The sequence below is a fragment of the Notamacropus eugenii genome, chromosome 3 (assembly GCF_028372415.1).
Source record: "Notamacropus eugenii isolate mMacEug1 chromosome 3, mMacEug1.pri_v2, whole genome shotgun sequence".
Classification (NCBI taxonomy): domain Eukaryota; kingdom Metazoa; phylum Chordata; class Mammalia; order Diprotodontia; family Macropodidae; genus Notamacropus; species Notamacropus eugenii.
In genome coordinates, this window is record NC_092874.1 from 398236138 (window position 1) to 398261382 (window position 25245).

The 25245-nt window shown below is 39.5% G+C and overlaps 1 protein-coding gene across 4 annotated transcripts in view; it reads left to right on the top strand.

Moving 5' to 3' along the window:
• Nucleotides 1–21381, top strand: part of DCUN1D3 (defective in cullin neddylation 1 domain containing 3) — a 33836-nt gene extending 12455 nt beyond the window's left edge. For all 4 annotated transcript variants that reach the window (XM_072597950.1, XM_072597947.1, XM_072597949.1 and 1 more), the window contains 2 exons: nucleotides 13153–13685; nucleotides 16039–21381. In XM_072597950.1, the coding sequence (XP_072454051.1) occupies nucleotides 13255–13685; nucleotides 16039–16534 (927 nt within the window). In that variant the 5' untranslated portion in view covers nucleotides 13153–13254 and the 3' untranslated portion in view covers nucleotides 16535–21381. The remainder of the gene's footprint in view (nucleotides 1–13152; nucleotides 13686–16038) is intronic.
• Nucleotides 21382–25245: the final 3864 nt, after the last annotated feature.

Consider the following 25245-nt stretch of genomic DNA (forward strand, 5'->3'; position numbering starts at 1 on the left):
GTGTTTACATCTGCCTGAGTATCTGGGCCCTGAATGACAGCTTTATGCCCAGATTTTATTAAGCTGGCATTTCAGGTCGTTTGCCTTCACTTCTTGGTCTTGCCTAGAAGAGGTGTGACAGTCAGCTTGTTTTAACCTTCTTGACAAGATGCATGTTTCAGTCCGAGGTAAAAGCTACTTTGTCATCAGATAGTTCCATGAAATAGTGTACAAGCAGAAGATGAAATATTAGAAGAATAATTCCTGCTGTGCTTATCATTAACTTTGTTTTCATCAATCATCTTTTAACGTTTTAAATCTTTTTTTAAAGCAGAGCAATGCTCTTTTTCCTCTGTTCTTGTGCTTCATCTTCAAATGCGTTAAACATGTGACTCATTTATGGGTTCAATAGCAGAGTGCCATTCCAATTTTTCTTGAGCTCTTCCCCTTTCCTTCTCTTTGCCTCCCCATCCTCACTCCTGCTCATACTTCTGAAGCTCTCATTCTGTTGTTTAATATAATCTCGCCTCAGATGAACACTTTAGGATCTTGCTTCTTAGCACTAAAAGGGGGTGAAGAGGTAAAGCTGGTAGGCCTTTTTTAAAGGGCAGGAACGTTGAGTTACAAGAAGACCATGTAGCTCACTTGGAGAAGAGAGAATGATATTTTCCTAGTTTGACTAAAGATGATAGGGGAGAGATAATTTATAAATGTGGTGTTCTTTTCATATTACCTTAGGAACTGATAAAGAATAATCTGAACACTACAAAGTTATTAGTACTTCAGGGTAGATTCCAGGATAAGAGATGAAGAAGAAATTTCTTTAGCTTTTCTTTGTCCTTCTCTGAAAGTATTGTGAAGGCTAAAGTTACTGTATAAATGAGTCTTTTGGAATCAGTTTAAGAAATAAATTTGGTTATCATGCCCTTGTGGAACCTCTCCCCTGGGTCTTCTGAGCATATGCAGTAATGCTGGCATGACTACTGCACTACTCATTGATGAGCTACATCTCTGCTGCTTATTCTTGGATGAAATGAGTAGGTGTGGCTAATGTAGTACTGATGATATTACTTTGCTTTAAGCAAGAGACTCTCCAAGAAAGTTACATATAAATTTTTGTAAATGGAATTCCTCATACCCTTGAGTTAGAAAATTTCAGAAATGCTCTAAGAATTTTTTTATTGCTGTCTGTTGTTTTTACATCACCTACATTTCCCATTGTACAATTCTCCTCACCCTCTCCCCCATCCCTTATAATAAAGAATAAAAAATAAGAAGAAAAAGTTCAGTGAAACTAACCATTGTTTTCTATCTATTGACTTCCAGCTCTGCAAAGAATTTGGGGGGAGGTATCTTCTAATATCTCTTTATTGGGTCTAAACTTGGCTAATGCCTTATCCTCATTTGATTTGTTGTCAGTAAACACTTGACTCCCCATTTTAGTTTTTAATTTTTCTGTCTCCTTTACTTAGTTCTCTTAAAACTTTTCACAGATTAATAATTTTTAAAAACTGCTTAAGTGATGAGAGTGATATTTGGTGAGTACTAAATCATTTTATATTATGAATATATGTAAGTTGGGCTTGTAATACTGGTTTTTCTTAAAGTAAGACTTACCTATTGGGGGAAAGTTCTAAAAAAAACCCAATTATTGCAATGGCCACTAGATGGCAGACCATCAGTGGCTGTTAAGTCAGAATGGGAAATTAAATATGGAAATTGGTCACAGTCCATTCAAATTTTATTTTACACATACATGCCTTATAAACTACCACCATAACTTTAATCAATTAAAAGACATTCTTGCTGAGGGGGAGGAGGGGCAGTTCCACTATAATTACCTGTGTATTTTAAACTATGTTCCTCTATCCTAAGGTCTAATGACATAATGAAGAATTTAAAAGAATAAATGTCATAAAACAGAACCTAAACTTCTTGACCTCAAGTTGAAAACTAATAGAAATGTTTTCCACTAAAGCGAGAATAATCAAATGTGTTTGATACCAATATCTTCAATATCCAAAAAACTTGAATAGGACTTTAAATAATTTTTACAGAGGCCACAATGGATATGAGGTGAGAAATAGATGATTTTCATAGGACACACCTTAGATAAAAGGACTGTGTTTCAGTTGATGCAATATATTTTTATGGCTTCATATTTTTAAAGACTTTAGTATAACTAAAAGCTGACACAGTTCTAACCTGGAAGTGTAAAGATGTTGGGAGTTGTGAAGTAGGTGCCTATGAGAAGAAATGATGTTATCAATATATTTCATTGAGGTCTAGCTTCTTAAAAATTTAAATCAGGAAAGGACCTATTAATTCAGTAGTTGTGTCATTCTTCTGGTATAGGTAACTCTACTATAGAGAAATACTTTCTGGTACCAGTTCGTGTAAGTAGTGACCAAGCTATACTTTAGGGAGTATATTTCTTCTCTTTGACTGAATTGGTTCTGTGCTTGCTAGGATAAATCTGTGATTGAGTCATGTGTGAGTCAGGAGACTTTGGGTGTTAGTTTTAATTCTACACTGAGGTGCTGTATGAATTGACCTTTTTTTGGTGTCACTGGTATTTGTTAGAATGATACCCATGACTGAAATAAGTTAGTCAACAGAAACAAAAAGGGTAAAAAGAGGGGTAGGGGGAAAAGAGCTCTATTGTATATAGTGTTGTATATGAAGAAGCTATATTCATGTGGGATATTTTAGGAATCAGGAGGAAAGCATGGTGGAGAACACTTTTGTGAAGATGGAAGGGGAGATAGAAGTAATACTGTCATTAGAATATATAACAGACTACTTAGAGTAAAAGAAAATAGATGAGAAGTTTAGGAAACATCCCAAGCTGAGGGCAGAGGTATGCTCTAGTCACTAGATAAGAGTTGTGTGTGTGCGCGTACACGAGCACATGCAAGTAGGGATGCACACACAGTCAGACACCTCAAACTCAACATGTCCAAAGCAGAATATGGTATCTTTCCACCCACATGCTCTCCTCTCCTGAACTTCCTGTTTCTAAGGCACCACCCATTTTTCTTGGTGTTATCCTTGACTCTTCATTCTCCTTCATCTCCTGTAACCAGGTAGTTGACAAAGCTTACCGCTTCTACCTTCACAGCATCTCTTGTGCCAGACTACTCCTTTCTACTCATGTAGCCACCATCTTAGCTTAGGCCCTCATTCCCCTTCTCCTAGAATATTGCAACAACCTCCCAATTGGTTTTCCTTCCTCAAACATTTCTCTAGTCCATCCTTTATAGAGTTGCCAAGTGCTGGATGACTCCTTTTCAGTTTTGTTTTAGAGGGTGTACTTATATTTAGGTATGTCTGAGATTAGGTGGTCTATGGTGTCCCTTCAAATTAAGATTAAGTGATTTTAAAAAGCATGTCTTTTTTTGGACTTCAGTCCTCCCCACTGTGTAAAATAAACTCCTTGGTACCTGTCTTCCTTTCTCAGTGGAGCCTTTATGAGTATCCCCACAAAATCTTTCCAAAGTAAACATTATGTGTAAGTCTTAAGTGGGATGTCTGTATGGTACTTTGAGCCCATTTAAAGAAAAGAAGTTATGCATACAGTTTTAGCTAGAGTTCATCAAGTCCACTGACTAGCCCCATGAATATTTTCAAATGTTCCTCACTTTAGCCTTGGATCTGGCTCAGGCTTTGGCTTTTGTGGTCAAATCATAGGCCTTCTGGAAATGCTATTTGGACTAAGTCTGTCTCATGGACCAGAGCTTGCTGCCCCCTGGTATTAAGCCACAGGGTATGTCTGTTGTTCATTGAACTTGTGGCAAAGAGAATTTTTGATCCTTTCATGGGTGTGTATGCATGCTCATAAAGCAGGGGATCAAGAGTTTTCCTATGAATGTTTTTGTATGGAGGGAGGCATATGTGTCTGTAAAGGTATGCGATCATATGTATCTAATTATTTTAAGATCTTTTGTCAGAGACAGAATGAGATAGAGGCTTCAGTTTGAAGTATTTAGCACATTATGGAGACAGTTAAAATCAATTTAGTTCAACAAATATTTGTTAAATTCCTACTCTGTAAAAACAAAAAATAAATAGCCCTTCACCTCAAGAAGTTTACTTTCCTCCAGGGAGATACAACGTTTACACAGATAAGTAAATACAAAGTAATTTCAAGAGAATATTAACAGTTTGAAAGAGTCAAAAAGGGCTAATCTAAAAGAGCCTCATCTAAGGAGGTAGCATTAAACCTGTGCTTTGAAGGAAGTTAGGAATTCTGAGTGAGAAAGGTGTGCATTTCAGCCATAGGGGATGGACCACTTGTGGAAACAGAAAGATGAGGGAATATCTTATACAGACAATAATAGCCAGATACCAGTTTGAAAGGAATGGAAAGTGAGTGAAGGGGGAAGTAAAGTGAAAGTGAGAGCCTACCTTTGTCGAGAGTTTTAAAGGGTATGCTAGTTAAGAACAGATCTTTATTTTGAGTGTCAGAGATCCCGTCTTCCATCCTTACTATTTTCTCAATAATTGGGGTTCATAATGACTCTAGAAAAACATTGATAAGTATGGTTTAATGGATTTGGCCTTTTTCTTTGTTTTAGAAAAAAAAATGTAGGATATTTAATAATAGAACCAGTAGCTACTTAGAGGAAGTATGGCTCCAGAAGCAATATTATTAGACATATGGGGATTTATGTATGCTTTAATACAACTGAAGTCAGCCCTTTGTAATCTTTATATCGAGTTCCTTCTGTAGGCTTTTAGCTATTTCCATAGTTTCCTTTGTGTCCTGTTTTCCTTAGAAACAAAAACCTAATATGCAGTTAGCTGTTGTTGTCAGCTGCTGAATATTCTGTATCCTTCGAAAGGTGGGTGAAAAGTGATTGATTTCCATGGTAATTGAGTGCTGAGCTCTAATCAACCATAATTAGATAGATCTCTAAGTGGCTGGTGTCTATATGATGCTTCAGGAGCTCTGGGAATTAGTAGTTTACCCTCAGTACAGTTTAATCCCAATTGCTGAACCTCAGGGTAGAGAAACAAGGAACTGCAAGCTGCTCTACAGCTACAGGTTGAAAAAGTGTGATGTCCACTATGTTTCAGAGCAGCTTGCTTTTTTTGGCCCTATTGCATATCTAAGATGGCTCTCTAATTTTAAGCAGTTAATGGAAATGACTGTCAGCTATGTAGTCAGGTGGTTCAGTGACTAGAGCACTAGACCGAGAGTCAGGAAGGTCTGAATTCAAATCCAGCATCAGACATTAGCTATGTGAAGGTGGGTAAACTCTACCTCAATTTCCTCATCTGTAAAAATGGAGATAATGATAGCACCAATTACTTCAGGCTTACCTAGGTTTTTTAGCTAGGTTTATTGTGTGAAGATAAATGAATTAATATTTTTAAAGTGCGTTTGCAAACCCAAAAAATATATGTGCTATTCTTGTAACTCAGAAGAGTAAAGCAGAAAGACAGAAAAATGGATGGTCAGCCTAAAATTTCCAGTCTTCTTTAATGTGTGTATACTACACACAGAATTCGAGTTTAGGAAAGTGTCAGGCAAAATTGTCCAGATCACTAGTGACGTGGAAAAAAATTTCCAGTGTGAGTCAACATAAAATATGTGGCCCTTTTTAGTTATTTTGATCCACAGGGAATTAAACTAGACCTGGAGAGAAAAAAAAAATGCTTGAACTTTTGGTATTTGGACATGTTTTAAAATGTGTGTTTGTTGGCTCAATTGAATTTGGCAAATAGGAGTGATATGAGCCGGCCTACGGAACACTGTCTTCAGACCCTAATTTAGGTATTGGTATATTGGGTTGCAGAGTAAAAATGAATAGAATACACTTTTAAAAAATCCCACAAAATCATTTTTGTGCCAAGCACAGTTCTGATGGCCAAGATTATTCTTGTGTCCTGAGTTTATTTTACTTTAACATGCTTGCTGATGAATCTTTCTGGGTTTTTGGAGTTAAAGGGAGCTTTCATGATTGGCTGAGATGGAGTCATGGGATCAGGCCTCACCCAAGCTAAAGATGCTTTAGCCTTCTGCTGCAGTACATTTTAGGACAAAAAGTCTTGGAAAAGTATGAAAATAGAGACAGACATGTTTAGTTTGCTTTGGAAAAAGGAAAAGTTTTCTCTCTCAAGTTGCTTGCTGTGGGACCTTATCCTAAAGCTGCCTAACGTTTTTCTGCATAAACACCAACAATCACTCTCAATGTTAAGATATTTATTCTCACAGCAGTTTCCTTTCTTATTTATGAAAGCTTACTTTCTAGGAAATATATTTTAGATTGATGCCTCTTATTTCCAGAATCCTGAGTGATTGGAGCAATTTTAGATTGTTGTATAATAGGTGGTGTAGTGACTTTAGCTAAAGATGTATGTTCTTGTGGCTTTATCTGTTTTCCTGGAAGGAATAGATTCCCTCCCCTTGGAAGCCATCCTCTGCCAATATAATGTTCCTGTCTGCAGCTGGAGAAAAGCTATTTAAGGAATTAATGCATTAATGTTCTTTGGCTTTTTGGTGTCTGGCATCTCTATAAAAATATGTGCACAAAATCCTGCAATGATACTCATACATTTAAGTAGCACTGTGGATTATTTAGTTGAAGGCTGAAAGGTCAGTAGGCAAAAGAATATTGACATCAACATGTGTCCATCAATGACTTTCTTACTTAACATGAAATTTATTAGTGGTGAGTACATTTCATAAATGGGAGCTAGAGCTATAAGAGAAAGTTGTGGGGTTCAGGGGATTGGATTTGTAGTTGCCTTTTTACTTTTTTTTTTCAATTAACAAGCATTCGTTTTACTTTTCTCACCTCCCTTCTACCTCCCTCCCACCCCCAGTCAGAAAAAAAAATGAAAGCTGAAGCCCTTGTAACATATGCATAGTCAAGCACAATAACTACTCACATCTTTGCCTCTTTTTAACAAGGTCATAGATAGGATATAACTCTTACATACCTTGCTGGCACTGGCACATTAGATTCTCCAGTTTCTTAGTTCCTTGTCTCATAAAGTTATTTCTTGGGTGACATACTACTAATCATCAGCCAGAATAGCATTCCACAAAACCAGCACCCTGACCTATCTAACTGCAGAGGCAAGCCCATATGCTGCTCTTCTTCTGTCCCTGCAGAGATCAAACATATTTGGGAAAGTAAGACTGCTGTACTATCAGCTATAGTTTAGATTTGATTAGGGCAGCTTTTTTCTCTCCTTAAAAAAACTAAACAACTTTTACCTACACCCTGATAGGTTTGGTCAAGAGAGAAGTTTATGGGATACGAGTTGCTCTTTAAGGATCATAGCGTGTGGACCTCCAGATGGCTGTGGCCTCAGATGCCATCCTCAGTCCCCTCCCTCCTCCCATAATGCCATACGCTGATTGGGACATGGCATAGTCGTTTGAAAGCATGGGAGAGGTCCATCATATAACTCTGGACACTAGAGTTCAGTGACAGAGTCAGACTGCCTTTCTGCCTTAGCTTAAAAAAACCTAGCAATCATCTCCCCAGGAACTGCCACCACTGTCAGCAGGGCAGTTGGTGGGAGATGTGAGAGAAAAGAGAATGGTAAGGGGAAGAACACAGGCATTGGGGTTGAGGTAGAAACTGTGGGAGAGAAAGTAATTTGACCTTCACCTGTATGTCACTAGTCTTTCAGGTAAGGGAGATGGAGACTGGACCTGTGAATTCATTAGAATAGGGAGCTCCTCAGTAAGGCAACTCCTTCTACCAATGCTCTAAAACCTTGTAGTTTTAGAGTTGCCTGGAAAATGTAAGTGCCTTGCCCATGTTCTGATAGCCACAATGTCTCAGAGGTAACTTGAGCCTGATCTTCTGGAGCATTTAGGAGGCTCAGTACATAGAGTATTGGGCCTAGAGTCAGGAAGACTCATCTTTCTGAGTTCTAATCTCACCTCACACTTACTAGCTGTGTGACCCTGGGCAAGTCACTTTACCCTGTTAGCTCAGGCAGACCACTCCACTGTCTTTGCTAAGCAAACCACAAATGAGGTCACGAAGACATGACTGAAAACAACTGAACACACACACTTTCTGGCTCTGAGGCTGGCTCTATTACACTGGGCTATGTTTTCAAATATGTAATTAAACAATAACCTATAATAGAAATTGTTTACAAGTTTTTTTTCTTTCAACTTATCCCTATCAGCTCTTCTACTTTTCTTGTTAGAATATGCCAGTGGCTCCAGAGTATGCTGAATATTTTTTTTCTCCCCATTTAGAAAGCCATATAATGATCCAGCTGATTGGTGCAGCTTGGGCTGAAAAACTAAAGAAAAAAGGGATGTGAGCTTGGTGCAGAGGCTTAATAGAATGAGAAGGGATTGCCAGGCCTTTTTCTCCATAGTACTAGGGGAATTTGGGTTCACTGCTGCTGAAAAGAGCACTGGATTAGAAGTCAGGAGACCTGGCTTTTCTAGAATTTAGCTATGTGACCTCAGGGAATTTATATAATCTCTTTATATCTAAGTTGCTTTATAAAATGGGGACTATCTTCCTAGGACTTTCTGCCTCTTTCTCTATGGAATATTTATCTCTATTAGCCAATAAATAGCTATAGATAGAAATAGATATTTATATAGATATATCTAGGTGATAGATATATCTATATAGATATGTAGATTTGGATATATAGAGAAAGATGTAGTTATAGCTATATAGATAGGACATACTGTGGGGTTAGAAGGTGGTATTTATTAAATTGGCATTGGTGCCTAGTACATACTCAGGGTCTGTGTCTTAGGAATATGATAAAACTGTGGGTGGAGAGAGTAAGAGGGTATTGAGTGGAGAAACGTAGAAGAGAAATCTAGAGGTTTTGGATTTGCAAGTATGGAAAAGTTTCCTAGCTCCTAAACTTGTTATTTGTGGGATAGAGTGTTAAATTAGAAGTAATAATAGTTTCATTCTTCGTAAAGCACTTGCTGAGCAGTTCGTTTTTGTTGAGTCACTTTTAGTTGTATCTGACTCTTCATGACCCCATTTAGAGTTTTCTTTGCAGAGATACTAGTGGTTTGCCATTTCCTTCTCCAGCTCATTTTATAGATGAGGAAACTAAGGCAAACAGGGTGAAGTGACTTACTCAGAGTCACACAGCTACTAAGTGTTTGAGGCCAGATTTGGACTCAGGAAGATGTCTTCCTGACTCCAGCATTCTATCCTGTGTGCCACCTAGCTGCCCTTTGCTGAGCATGGCTCCCTTCTAGGTGATCTATTGTGTCCCTTTTAAAAAAATTTGCCTGTGGTATAGGCCTGGTCCTTACTTGGCTGTCAATCTCCTTTATTTAGGTGCTACACTTTGGGTTGGATAATTTAGGCTGTTACTCTTACATAGGTATATATTTTTTTATGCATCAAAAGAACTTTTTTGATATTTTCTTGGAGGACATTAAATAAGAATGGAGACTTTCACTTAGTCATAGGTAGTCTTGCTTAACCATTAGAGATGGCAGTATGTCTATTGCCCTCTCCCTTTCTCACTTTTATCTCTTTCTTCTTCCCTCCCACCTTTTTTTTTCTATACCCCCCATCACCTGATAACAGGGTAGAGGTGCAAAAAAAAGCAACTCCATGGTGACCAGGCTGCCTTCATGATTATAGTGTTCTATTTAAGACAATACAAATGGTACTTGTAGGATTAATAAGCTGGGGATGTTTAAATAACAAGTGGTGCAAATTTATATTGCGATTATACATCACTTTATAGCATGCAGAGCATTTTCACATAATCATATTTGATTTTTGCCAACAGCCCTGGGGATGTACTGTTCCCATTTCACAGGTGAGGAAATTGAGACTTAGGAAGGTCAAGTGACTTGCCCAATATCATGCTTCTAGTATAAAGGTGTCTTTATTTACACTAATATAGTTCAGTGGAATCTTTCTGGACTACGTTACTTTTCATTTGAAAGAAAAGGCAGAACTTGGGATTGCTTCCAGTTCAGTCCTGGTTAATTAATCAGTCAATCAGTAAACATTTATTGTCTACTATGTTTCAGGTACTGTGTTAAGCTAGGGGTACAAATACAAAAAAAGGAAGCCAGTCTCTTCCAACCATGAACTTATGATCTAATTGGGGAAAATAACACACGGAGGAAGCCAGGGTAGAGAAGGGTGGAAAAGTTCCAAATAGTGCAGCCATGTGAGAATTGGAGACGTTCCACATGAGCTCGACCCTCCAACATTAGAGACCGAAGGTAATGATGAGTTGGGGTGCCAGAATTGTTGAGATATTGCAAGATAATGCGTTTTCCCCAATAATAAGCAGCTTGGAGTGTTGTGGAAAAGTTGGAGAACTCCCAAAGTAGAACAGCTAGGTGAGAAGTGAAGACTTGACAGATATCTGAGAGCTAGCCAGATGGGAGAAGCTCATCCACAGGTTGGCTGCCAAGGTGATGAGTTTTTTAGTGGAGAGGTTCCGGGAGACCTTCTGAGTCTGCCCCTGTGGAAGCAGAGTTCACTTGAATGGTGGGAGTGATGTGATGGTCATTGGTATGCTTAAGAATTTAGCTATGTGACCTCAGGAAATTTATGTAATCTCTTTATATCTAACTGTATTTATAAAATGGGGACTATCTCTAGCTATGTAACAGAACTTGGTGCCTCTTTCTCCATGAGATATCTCTATTGGCCAATAAATAGCTATAGATAGGAATAGATATCTATATAGGTATATCTAGATAATAGATATACCTACGTGGATATGTAGATTTGGATAAAGAGAGAGAGATATGTAGTTATAGATAAGCAAATTGGCCAGCATATAAATATACTGGTTGTCCCTTTCCCCCTAATCTTTCTGAACAAACTAAACAGTCTCTAGGTTTCCGGTGTTTCCATTGCAGTGGGCTGCATAGCTAAGGTGCTGTTACACAAGGCCCTTTTGGTCAGTTAGGATGAAGGGATTTTTGGAGCCCAGTTTTCTCAATGCCCACCTGAAATCCATATTCTTTGTCCGATGGCAGATGGGAAAATTGGGACCTAGGGTATGTCAGATAAAGGCAGGAAACCCCTTCTTGGGTGCTACATGCTTAGCTGCAGCAGCAGAAAGAAGAGCAGTGTATTCTGGTGAGTCAGAGGACTTGAAAATTGGAGTTGTCAGTTTGTGAGCATGTGGGATTTGTGTAAGTTTACTCCTTTTGTTTCTTTCAGCAGTACTCCAGTCTTTGGAAACACAAATCTGGCAACCAGACCCTCCACATGGTCTAATCTCTTGTGTTTAGCGTTGACAAGATCTACCAGTTGCTTCCCATGTGTGATATAATTTGGGATATCCACCCCAAACATTCATAAGGATTATCTGTGCCCAACCTATGGTAGAGCATTCTGAGCTCGTATTGGTCTGATCAGCCACAGTTGGATACATTGAAATTTCACTTGACAATGCTGATGTCATTTTGGTCCTCTTTGAAGATGAAGGACAACAACCACCAACCATATGCTCCCACTAAATAACCTCAGATTTCAAAAGTACTAAGTTTTCAGTCTGACAGTGTTTGTACACTGTACTTAACCACCTTGTCCCCATGCCTGCACCCCACAAAAACAAGGCTTTCTACATCAAAAAAACATTGTTTTTTTACTCTGACTTCAGAAACATAGGAAAGATAGAGCTCTTTCAGTCATCTGGTAGAAGACATATATACCCATGTTTCTGGTCTTATAATGTCATAGCAGGAGGATAGGGGAAGATACTTTGATGTGATTAACTTGGAAAAGGAGTTATTGTAGTCTTTATTTTAAACTTATTTTACTTAAGAAAGCTGTCCATAAGGAATACAAATAAAGCTGTGTTTATCCAGGCACTTCTTGAGGAGGCTGTCTTTCCAGGAAACAATGAAGTTACAGTCTTGTACAGAAAGTAGGTTTTCAGTTTTTGAATCATGTTGAAGTTGAGGGCAACTAGGATCCTCCTTGAGCTTTTGCTTATGAATGGTACAGTCATTTTGACCCCTGAAGAGGATTGAGCTAATTTAAACACTAATTTAGATCTAATTAAATGGGCTTCCTCCTTTTTCATCAAGTACCTGTTTGTTCCCTGTCTAGTTTAAAAGAGCAGGTTCTAGATATGGCATTCTGAAAGTGATGTTTTGAGTGGTTGCATTTAGCACAGAGGTTGGTACCTTTTTAGAACTGGGGTGTATCAATTACTTGTGCCTGTTCTTGACAAAGTAGGCTAGGAGCATAGAGAAATTGCCCCTGTCTCACATATCTTACCAGTTATAAATACACATGGGTTAGCTAGTATCCTTTAAAAAAAAAAAAGGAAATATGCCTGATGTGCCTGGTGAATGAATCTATCTACCCTGCCTACTTTAGTATGTATTACTTTAAACAGATATAAATCCTTTAACACCTAGAAGGGATTCACTGCACAGGAATTGGGGGATGGGGTAGAGAAATAAAGCCTAGGAGTTTCTTTGGACTTGGGTAGATTCCTATAATGGGGGGCTTTGAGCAACAGGGTGGTTGAGAGCACTGTGTGGGAAGGAGAAGACAGACAACTAACTTTAATATTCCCCAGTACCCTGGCAGGGACTTCATGCCAATGAACATGATGATCTCACCTGTCTGAATTTATAAATAGCCGTATTCTCTATGACTGTAGACAGTTCCTTTTTCCTCCTACTTCTCAGGCTTACCCTCCCCCCCCCCCCAAAAAGAAAGAAATACAAAATATTTAAAGAGTTAGAGCCTGCAAGATAATCCTAATAATTGAAATCTTTTGGACTTTTTGTTACTTTGCAGACTAAAGCCCAAATAATATCCATACATACTGTAGAGTTGGCACATTGGTTATTTCCTCTGGAATATTTCTAGGTTGGAGTAGACTTCCTTGATGAATTCTACACATGAATCAACGTCTTTGTAACTTATGTTACAGTAAGAATTTTGGGAATTTCCTTTATTAGTTCTTCTAATGTACCGTAGCCACTGAGAGAAAAACTTACAAGGTAAAGCAGCAAAACTGGCCTGCAGATAGATGTGGTGATTGGTATAAACAGTTAGTATCTCATTTGGTTGCTTGTTAGCTTGTTGAGGAGAAACAATATACCTGTTGAGATTCCATGTGGGATGGTCCTTAGCACACTCTATGTCTTTCAGATTTTCTGCTGTGTTTTTCCCATACATAGAGACAACTGACTTTTCAAATTGTTTCCAGGTGGTTTGTTTCCTGTCGATGGAATGTTGAGGCACGCTGGCCAGCATCAGAGAGGCTGTCCAATCAGAAGGCGGCCGCTATAAAGACTGGGCCACCTGCACCATGGGCCAGTGTGTCACCAAATGCAAGAATCCATCGTCTACGTTAGGCAGCAAAAATGGAGATCGGGATCCCAGTGGCAAATCCCACAGTAAGCGCAGTGGGAGCCACCGAGATGACCACACACCAACTTGTGGGAAGCCCAGTGGTGACATCCTTGTCAATGGGACCAAGAAGGCAGAGGCAGCCTCAGAGTCATGTCAATTTCCAACCTCATCTGGAGATGCCAGGCGGGATCCTGAGTCCAACACTGAGGAGTCATCCCTGCAGAGGATGGAGGAACTATTTAGGCGTTACAAGGATGAGCGGGAAGAGGCGATTTTGGAGGAAGGCATGGAGCGGTTCTGTAATGATCTGTGTGTTGATCCCACCGAATTTAAAGTACTGGTCTTGGCTTGGAAGTTTCAGGCTGCTACCATGTGCAAGTTCACAAGGTTAGTTAGAAGTACATTTTGTTGGGGTTACAGGGTGGGGAGGGTGAGAGGAGGGACTAAAGGGAGCTACTATAGAGAGGCAGAAGGAATGTGATGGGTTTGATCTAGATTCAAGTTTAGTTTTTTACTTCCTGGCCATAGGGTCATGAGCAAGTCATTTTATCATTTTGTCTCAGTGATTTCCTAAAATTGGGAAGAAGCTTAGGACTGAAGGTTAGTGAACTCATGCTATTCTCTCCAATGCAAATACACGTCTTACCTTTTAAAGTATGATAATTCATAAGTGCCTCAGAGAGTAGAGATTCTCAAAAATTAAACCAGTAGAGTCTAATTTCTCACAGGTCTACAAAGATGGAATGGTGCTCAGTTCTGTGCTGGTATTTTTCCCAACTGGACACAATTTTTATTTAATGTTCTGTAATTTTGAGCAATCCACTATCAGCTCTGCAGCTAGGTGGTGCAGTGGATAGAGTGCCAGGCCTGGAGACGTGAAGACTGGAATTCAGATCTGACCTCAGACACTTAATAGCTATGTGTCCCATGGCAAGTCTCTTTTAACTATAAAATGGGAGTAATAATAGCACCTCTCTCCCAGGGTTATTGTGAGGATTAAATGAGATAATAATTGTAAAGTGCTTAGTACAGTGCCTGGCATATAATAGTTTTTAATCAACCTCCCTGCCTCCCTTTCTTTCTGTCCTTTCCTACTTCCCTCAAACTAGGTGGCAAGTTCCCCAGACTAAGGTCCCTTTCAACTCTTAAATCTCCAGTCCAACAATGAGCAGCTTATTTGTAGTTTCTGAAAGGGAGAATGGCCATATTTTATTCTCTAGTTCCTGGAGATTATTTCTCCTGAGAGCTGTCACCAGTGGTGGTAGACTAACCTCATATCCCTTCAGGAGTAGGGATAACTGCAAAATGACATCCTCCATCCCCAGGATATCCGTAGTAGTATTTGCCGTGCTCTCTATTCATAATATTCCTATGGGATATGGGACTGTTCAAAGATTATACTTCCCTGTATTAAAGTGTACTGAAGGACTTCATTCACAATACTAATTCCACACCTAACCTTTCAGGAGATCTGAATGAAAATGAAGAATCATTCCTTTTCACATCAGAGGCTCTGAATTAATTGATCTTTCAATTGCCAGGGAGCCAATACCCAGCAAACAAGATCTTGGCCATGGTGACTCTTCTGACTGTCTCCTTGTGATGAAAACCCATTATCTACCTGACTGTTTCTTCCTAGTTTCTTCAGCCAGAATTGTCATCTATGTACTCTCTCCTTTGCTCCTTTCTCCCTCTCTATTATTTTGGTGACCTCATTAGTACCCATGGATAGTTAGCATATCTATTTAGATGACTTCTGAGTCTGCATAGATAGTCTTTATCTTCTCCTGATCTCCAGACATTTCCACTCAATTTTAACTTTCCTTTTTCTGTCAAGAGTGTCCACTGTCACCTAGGTTTGAAACCTTGCTCTTCCCTCTCCCTCAATCCCCATGTCTGATCAGTTGACAAAACCCATCTGTCATATATATCCTTTTCTTTCCACTCACACCGCTGCCTTCAATTGGCTGGCCAGTCAGTGTCTGAGCATCTGTGAAGCATTGTGCTAAGCACTGGAGATTCAGACAAAGGCAAATAATAGTCTTTCCTTTCAAGATCACAGCCCTTGATAACTTCTTGCCTGAGCTATGCAATACCCTCCTAATTTGTCTTCCTGCTTTCACTTCATCCTCTCTGCACTCCATCCTCCACACAGCTGCTGAACTGATCTTAAAAACGCAAGTGTGACCATGTCATTGCTCTGCAGAAGAAGCTGCAGCAATTTATTGTCTCTGAGATGAAGCAAAGCTTCGGTTTGCCCTTTAAAGCCCTTCCCTATTTGACTCCGACCTGACTTTCCAGGCTGATTTCATGTTACCCCCTCTCAAACACATGATATTCCAAATGAACCAACTTACATGATACTCCTCATACACAGTATTCTATCTCCCCTCTCAATCAGACTAAGCTGCACTTTGGCAATGCATTTCTTTCTCACTTGTGCTTTGCAGAAGCCTGTAATTCAGCGTTTAGCTTTCTTGATGACTCCCATTGTTCATGTTTCCTACCCCTTCTTCATTACTTTGTACGTATTTTGTATATAATTCGTATTTGCTCATTATCTACGTATATGCTGTTTTTGCCTAGTATGGAAGGCAAGGATTGTTTTGTTTGGGTTTTGTGTCCCCATTCTGGCTTGCTTAACAAATATGCATTGAATTAAAATAAGCTTTCTTGAATTGACCCATTAATGGAAAATCTGAAAGTGTTTTGATGCCTATTTTCCTACTTCCCTTTATAGGAAGGAGTTTTTTGAGGGCTGCAAAGCCATAAGTGCAGACAGCATTGATGGAATTTGTGCTCGCTTTCCCAGTCTCTTAAATGAAGCCAAGCAGGAGGATAAGTTCAAGGATCTCTACCGCTTTACATTTCAGTTTGGCCTGGACTCTGAAGAAGGGCAGAGGTCACTGCATCGGGAAATAGCCATTGCCCTTTGGAAGCTCGTCTTTACCCAAAACAACCCCCCTGTATTGGACCAGTGGTTACACTTCCTAACAGAGAATCCCTCAGGAGTCAAGGGAATCTCCCGGGACACATGGAACATGTTCCTAAACTTTACTCAGGTGATCGGACCCGACCTCAGTAACTACAGTGAAGATGAGGCCTGGCCTAGTCTCTTTGATACCTTTGTGGAATGGGAGATGGAGCGAAGGAAAAAGGGAGAGGAATCAAAATGTCTGACAACTTCAGACACAGAGAGCCTGTGTCAAGAGGAGCAGACTTACCAGTATGTGTGAGCAGCCATGACAGAACCACCTGCTGTCTGTCATCCTTCAGCCAGTGGAGAAGTTGGAACTTTCTGGAAATTACTGAGGATCCGGATATTTTCTACTTTACACCTTTCTCTGCCTTGTATTTGAAAGGGCTCTAAAATGCTGTATCATGTTTTAGGCACTTTCTTCATTTTTGATTATTCTTTTTAAACATTTTTTTTTGGTCCTGAAATATTTGACCCTGGCTACATGTTGTGTAATTTTTTTAAAGCCTTCAGATAGAATGAGTCTGCCATTTCTTGCACAATTTAGATTTTTTTGGGGGGGGTGGAGAGGGTTAGGTTGAATTAACATTACAAAATGATACAGTGCCAGATCTCAGTTTTGCATACTACATTTTTCAGGGCAGGTCTGTACTGTGTGTAGTGCTGTTTACATGGTTGAATTTAGGTTGTAATAATTATTTTACAAGATTTACACAGAGTTGAATAGCAGTGTTAACTGTTAACCACTGTGCGTTGTTAATTCCCAGACAATTTGAAGCTCTAAAAACAAAGGAAAACAGTTTGCAGTCTGGTGAAATCCTGTTTTAAACTAATTCATTAGAAACCCTAAGTTTTTCTCCCTGTTCATTCCTTCCTTCACCCATTGCATTACATAGTTTATTCATCGACATGCTGTGCCTGTCATTCAAGTGAGCGGTTTCTAATACATTGTACTGAAAACCACTTAAGCGTCAAATGCAGAGAAAGCAGTGCTACCTCAGTTTTGCTGGAAGTAGACCTCTTTGATAGTTTTCTGTCTTTGATGAAGTTGCTGTATTTTCATGTTCCAAGTGGAAATACCTTTTTTTTTATTTGACTCGGAGCCAAAGGTTCTGTTCCCTATGGTTGGCAAACTCCGTGCCCACTGGCCAACTGACTTGAAGGAAAACTGTGGTATGGAGCTCTGCTTGAATTTTTATTTTGATCTCTCAAGTATCATCAGCTTACTTGTCTGGCAAGTGCAGGAAGCCCAGGTTGGCCTCAATGCTGCCAAACAAATGTTTGAAAGTGTGTTTAATGGCTAAAACTCTTATGCCCTCTCCCTTCTTGCTGCAGCAATGTTGTCACCTGACCCAGTGAGTTATTTATTATCTTTTTTTTTTTTTAATGTTGGGCTCATTTGGGGTGATGTGATGACTGTTTAGGTTTACATAAATTTCCCTTCCTCTCCTCTGAAATTTCTTAGGTTCATTGCCTGTTTAAACTGGTTTGTAAAAGGGAAAGCAGCCTTTAGGGTGCAGAGTGTGTGGGGGGAGGTGGGAGTGTGGAATGAAGGAGGCTTTTTAAACACTGTTGATGGAGCCTTTGAATTCTGGAATGAGAATCTGGACCATTTTCATAAAAGAGGGGATGGATTCTTCTAGCTTTTTCCTTGCCCAGAAAATAGTACTGCTTGATCTTTATGATATATTGGGATAAACCTTAGGGTGACTGATCTCCCAGACTGGGCCATGAGGAACTGGTTTCTTGTCCAAACCTAATCCCAGTGGAGGGATCATCTCTTATGTTTTAATAAATTAATTTGATAAGGAAAAAGAGGATGGCACTGGGGACTTAACAGTGTACAGATCTGTGTCCAATGCTTTTGAACTTACTCAAAAGAGAATCTGTCAAGTGAAAACTTTTTTATGCCCTTTTATAGTAAAATTTATTTCTTAATATTTAAGCCCATTTTCTGCCCATGTGCTGCACATCCTTTGGCTTGGGCATGGTCTGTTCATTTCTAGCTCTCACCCTCTCTATAGAGAGCTTGAACTTACATCTTTGCAGGAATAATGTTTTGTGGAGTTTCTGCAGTGAATGTTTTTCTATTGAACTTAAACCCATTTTGTATTGTAAGTTTTTAAAACCCTGAACTTGACAAGTTTCCCTTTCAAAAAAAGAGAGAGGGAAAAAAAATCTACATTTTAAAACTACCACAAAGTGAATAGGTGATATTGGAGGCCTATTGTAAGACTGAAGGGAATTTGGCTGATTTCCCTAGATTAGCCACAGCTGAGATGCTTAGCTGAGGCCAGCTTCACTGAAGGCCTTCGGTTGCCCCAGCAGGTTTGGTAGGTTTAATTGCAGCGTAAAGACTGAAAAAGTACTCCCTTTGCCTGAAAGTGCTAGAGTGAAGACCAGAGGACTCTTCTCATTTCAGTTTGTTTTACAGTTCCTAATTCTTGAAGTGCAGTCTCAGGCATTGTTTGGGCAGGCAGACATGGTTGCTTCTAGGGGAGCAGAGCTCAGCACATCCCACAAACAGCAGTTCAGTTAAAAAAGGGGTGAGGGAAGTCATAAGAATCCTCTAGACCTTAGAGGCATTGGATTCCTTTACTAGCCTAAGAAGAAGGCATTCCGTATAGATGTACTGTATTATGGGTTTGGTTTTTATTTTAAATAAAAAAAGAAATTTTTCAGAGGAGCCATTTTTAAAAAAAATATTTTTAATGAACCATTCGTTATAAAAATGTAACACAAAAGCAGTTCAGATTGCAAATGAGCCAGAAAATGGAGTGTTAAGTACATGCTGTTCCTACCTCCCCACTTTGTGTCCCTGTTGTAAAGCAAGGGGTTAAGATGTGTCTGTATTAGCTCTGGATTGATTGTGGTCATGAATAAAGTTAAGCATAGGCTTTTATGTTACGATACCTCTTCTTGGAAATGAAAAGTTCATTGCTATTAATTCTGACCTGAAAATGAGCTTGTGTAATGGCTGAGTTGTTTCTATGGAATAAGGAAAAATTATATAGAGCGTGTATATGCACAGCATTGGGATGCTGCAAACACTGAGACAACCTTGTAGTTTAACAGCAACAGCCAGAAGTTGATGTAAGACCAGGGTAATTTAGAAATCATTAGGAACTTTTGAGTGTGGCCAATTACAACAAATTAATATACATTGGGAAACTTGCTTTTCGCAAATTGCTTCTATCTGTGAGCTAGTGTTTCCTTAGTTTATTAGGACACTAGTGTAAGAGGAAGCTTTGGCATCGATTATTCTCTCTTCTTTGTTCCTAAGAAATGGGACACAATTGGAATACATTGCCTCCTGGGTAATAGAATACTACTTATTTTAGGCCAGGCATCCTGGCTTGCCCACGTTTCTTGTGATAGTTGTGTCCATGTGTGTGAGTTGAGACCAGGAGTCCACACCTACTAATTCTGATAAACGAACATGTTTTAACCATTAGTGGTTGGAAGGTGATATGCTTGTGTTGGAAACAGATTGGAATTAAGTGGAAATACCAATGTGCAACATTCCTTGACCCAGAAAAATCTCATTTGAGATGTGCAGTATTTTCAGTGTTATGCTTACTTAGGAGAAGGACACTCTAACCTCCTGAAAAGGAAGGTTAAACTGCAGTATTAGGCTATCTGAAATGTTGCTGACCTCCCAGATGGTGGTGCCAAAATTTGTCCCTGGGTACAGGGTGCTCATAGGTGTGAGGCCTGGTTGATTTGTTTTTACAACCTTATGTTTTATATTCAGTTTTTCTACTCTGAAGTTGGAAAGTTTATAGTACATTTTAGTTACAGCAAAAATGTCTACTGGGAGTGGTGACCAATCCTGAAAGCTTTTTGCTTGAAAGCAGGACCAATCCTGTGTCATGGAGAAGAGCAATATTACTGACTGGCCATATTTAACAGTTGGGTGTATAGATTGATAAGGACAACACACAGGTAGAGCCAAATGTAAGATAAAGGCCGGGAGCTGATTTTTGATCCATTCCTTGCTTTGCTGTTTGCCCTGTTGCTGCTGGCAGTAGTGTTTTGAATTAGATTCTCAGTAACTGACATAGGCCTTTCCTTAGGGGAGTTCATCAGTATTTTGACTGAGAAGAATGATGAGACTAGACTGCTCAAATATGTTCATCTGAATCCACTGGATCCCAACAAAAGATTATTCATTTTTTATCCATCTTTTTTGTGAACTCTGGGGAAGCTTTCCCACTGTTCATCTCCCTTGCTATGCTATAATTGGAGCATCCAGTCAGTGGTTCTCAAGGTGTCCTGGCCTCCAGGGCCACCTTTCTTTGAGGAATAGCAGCTTTTGCTTTGAGTGTGTTTGGAACAAAACCTCATGTTGGAGCACCAGTTGTTGCAGAAAGGTATGAACAGAATTGAGGTAACTCTAGGGTCCTGTTTCTGATCCAGATGCTGGATTATCATGGTCTTTTTACAGGCCTTCCTCCGTTCCTCTAAAGCCCACCCTACATTCCGTAGATGATATTCTTTGCCCCCTCATTCTCCTCTCCTTGAAGACAAAACTCTTCAGAAAACCCCCCCACAAATCTTGGAAATTTCCAAAGGATACTACTTAGAAGTTGCTGCAGTTCATTCCTGATAAATACATTTTTTTTTGAGAAATCCTTCCCAAAGCCATTGTCATCTTACTCACCCTTGCCCTGCCACACAAATCCCTTGGGTCTATATGGTCACTCACTTCTTAACCTGTTGCACTAATGGGCACAGTTTTGTTTCAAAGGGAAATTTGAAGCAATAGGCAACAGGGCTTGGACAGATTAGTCCTGCAAACAACTTGCCTTAATCTGTTGGGTTGATTAGTTTATCACTAATGTTGTAATCCTCCACCTTTATGTATTTTTAATGGTTTTTTGATAAGTGTATCCTTTACTTCAAGGTTATACAAACTGTTGAAAAGCTACCTTTTGTGTTTTCTGCATTGTTGCACTCTTCAAATGGCCCCTTTTTAATATGTTTGTTACCTTGTTACACATTTTGTCTTTGGTGTCTACACTATTTTTCCCCTTAAATGTATTTTATTTGAAGGTTACCTGCTGTTGAATTTAATAAATTTGTTTACTTGATTATTGCCATTAATGCAGAATAATCAGTAAAGTTGTCTTTTGAATTCTGGACTTACAAAAACAGGAAACCTGTGGGGGAAGAAGGGGAATGGCTTAGAAGCAGTTAAATCCTTCTAATTTCAAGTTTCTTTGGCTTTAGTGTGTTGGTATTTCCAAAGGTCATAGATGTAGAGTGGGAAAGGACCTTAGAGGTTGCCTAGTCCAGCTCTCTGATTTTACAGAGGAAACCAAAACCTCAGGTAAAATGATTTTATCAATGTCATAGAAGTAATAAGTGATAAAGCTGGGATTTGAATTTACATCCTTTGACTACAGATTCTGTTTTCTTCCCATTCATTGTACCATTGCTGGATTGATACATGTTGCAGTCCCTCTCTGAATTGGTTGATAGGATTAGATAATTGTTATTAAGTGAAAAATTCATCTTCCTATGGCCATTTTAGAAGTGATCATTTTAGATCATTTAGATAATTTAGATCATTTTAGAGTAAAAACCCAGGGTCACCTCAGTCAGTACTATGATGTGTCATTGAAGTCTAAACTGTTGTGGGAGACTTAGCAGTTCATATACTTATGAAAAATAGTCCTATTTATGGGGGGTCCTTTTGGTCGCTTTACAATGAATGAAATCACTCTTAAATTTTACCACCCTGGCCAGCCATCTATAGCTACCTTGGTCACTTCTGGTGGGTGGTGGATCTATGGGGCGTCACTCTTGGAACACTATAGTCTTGGTGGGAGGAATATTTTTCTTTGGATGGGAGAATATGTTTCTGTAGATCAGGGATGTTGAACATTCCCAGGCCAGACTTGGCCCAAACCAGATTAAAATGTAATCCGAAAATAGTTAACAAAATAAAAATACAAGAAAACATAGAAAACATTACATTTTAAAATTAAGTCAATATGCTTCCTGCAGGGAGCCTTCTCTACAGATTAGTGGTCCCTATTTCTACTTGAGTTTAACACCACTGGTCCAGACAGGGAAAAGTACATGGAGTTTCCTCTGTTGGATTGTTAATATGAAACAGCTGAGTTCCTCCAGTTTGCTTGGTTTTTGGGGGGAGGGGAGGGGTGGGGATTGAGAACATTGCATTTCTACTCTTTACCGAATGACCCCTGCCTTCCCCTAAATACTGTCTTTCCTGTATGGTGCTTCATCTCTCATAAAACAAATCATGTAGTTTTAATGGGCTCTGAAGTTAGGGACTAAATTTTCTCTTTAGCCACAGGGTTGGCATTAGTGTTCCCTAACATGAGAACATTATTAGTGGGCTGCTTTTTCCCCATACGACCTTAGTTCCCTGTCCCCTTATATAACCCAAATTCAGCATCAACTACCAATTTCTTATAGTTTATAGTATTTTCTCCCTAGTTGAAGATGTTGCCTGGAAACTTTCTCAGCTGGCTTTTAGACTTGAATCTGTTTCATCTCTGGCACTTCTGTTCCTGTAATATTTGTGAGTAACAGCTACAAAACCCAAGGCCTTCACTAGACTAAGCTGAAGCCTGCTTCATGCTCAAGTGGCAAATACCATTAGCACAATGGAGGGAATTCCAAGATTTCTTACCATACTGTACAGATGATTTCAAATCATAATCCCGTTTAAATGGGGGTGGGGGGAGGGCACGGGGAGAAAAGAAGCAATTGCCTTTTCTGACCCTCAGGAGTTTAATGTAACTTCAAGGCTATCAAGAAATAGCCTGATGGTAAATGTTGATTATCAGAAGCTTCCCACCCTGAAAGGAAAGAATCTCTAACCCCGCATCCAGGGATTTGCTTTCCAAAGCAAATAGCTCAGCAGTCTCTGAACAGTACTCACTTGGTCTAGGGTGGAAGGTGAAGCAAGAAGTAATCTTTGTCCTACGTGCAATAAATTTCACATTTGTTACCAAGTGATTCAGGGATGAGATTTTTGTCATGAGAATGACATTCATGTCTTGAGTTATCATTGGTCCTTCTGTAATAAGATCATAGGCTACAGTACTTATTATACAGATGAGGAAACTGAGGCACAGAGATTAAGTGATGTGTCTGAGGTGGGATATGAACCCGGGTCTTTTTGACTCCTTAGATAACAGCTGATGTGTCCATCACTTCACAGCTTACAAAGAACTGTTCACATTCTCATTTGATCCTCTAAACATCCTTAGCTTGGTACAGGTGTTATTTCCATTTTCTAGGTGAGGAGACAGCTTGAAGTATCATGACTTTGACCGTAATTTTGGTGCTATGGCAGGAGCTTGCCACTTACCTTTTCAGGCAATAGTCACGCAGTCAATGGGTCCCTGGTTAAGTGCCCCTTCACAGTGAATGCTCTACCTGTATGGCATCTGGCTGTGGAGGAGGTACAACCAACAACAACCACTTTGTTTACTGTTTTGTGTTGAAAGATTGCCGTGGGGACCATGAGCTCATAGGTAACTCTGCCAGGTACTTTAGCAAATGGGCAAATCACAGCAAACTTGGCCACTCTACTGACTTTGATGGTAGGGGTCTGAGTAGGGGAGAGGAGTACAGCTTTGACTAATTGAGGTTCTGCTGCCAAGGTGCCAAAGAAACAATCCAGCTGCACCTTTCTCTTTACATGCCCAAGGCCATATGCTAGACTTGGAAAACAACATCAAATACCAAGTTATTTGGTTTCTCTAGCCAAACTTGGGGAACAAGGGACTAGATAGAGAAGAAATATTTATGCACAGTGCCTCCAAAAGTTGTCTCCCCCACCCTACCTCCCCACCCAAACAAGAAGCGGCTTCTATCGCAGCTGTGTTGGCTACGACTGACTGCAGTCTTGGCTTTTTTGAATTGGCTTAAAGGGCGTGGGAGGGAAAAAGGAACACAACTAATTTGTGAATGGAATGTGCCTTTTTGAAGAGTCCAAATGGCAGTTTTGGCTCCTAAAAGGTGGGAGCTGCAGACTATAATATCAAGGTCCCAGTCTAGAGGGCCCTAAGACCGGCAGAGTGTCTGTTGTTTAAAATCTTGTAGGTGACAGACATCTATGGGTATGATTACAAGGTTTGTGAAAACCTTCAGGAGGCTTCCCCTTGCTTCTGTCCAAGGTAAAAGTCTCTTGTCTAAAGTCAGTGTAAAAGTCCTTGCTAGTCCAAAAGCAATCCAAATCTCAGTACTTTGCAGTCCATAAATTAAGACCACTTAATGCTTAAGGGGTGCTAAGGGGAAGAGGACTGATCTTTTACTGCAAATCCAGATTATTTTGGGCAAAGAAAGCTAGTACCCATAATATAAAACTGGAGGGAGGAAACCGATTTAGAAAATCTGGAGACTTCGATTCTAGTCTTGGCCCTGATTCAAACAATGTATTTTCAAGGCTTCTTAAAACTTTTTCCACTCATGACCACTTCAGTACTTCTTAAACTGTGGGTCGAGCACTTAGAAGCTCTTTTCAGAGAATAATAGCTAGAAAAAGTCATTTAGTGAGAAGACAGAAAAGAGGTGATTTGTTCCAGGTCACATGGGTATTAAAAGTAGCAAATGGATGATTTGAACTTAGTTCTTCTGACTAATAACAGTGATGATAAGAAACAGAAGCTGACATTTCTATAGCCAAGTACTTTACATACTTTTATTTGGGCAATTTCTCGTAATCTTGTGAGGCAGGTACTAATTTCATTTTACAGATGAAGAAATGGACTCAGAGAGATTAACCAACTTTTCCAACAGCATGCAGCTCCAGTGGAACTCAAACTTTCAAACCCAGTTCTCTGTCCACTATGCCAGGCTGCCTCTTTAAACCGTCTGTACAATTAGAGTTGTAAAACAAGATTGGATACTTTGCAACTGTGATTTTGAGGGTGCATGAGAAAAATCACTGCTGGCTTTTTACTTTTTCCTGGTGCCTCCTTGTTTGCC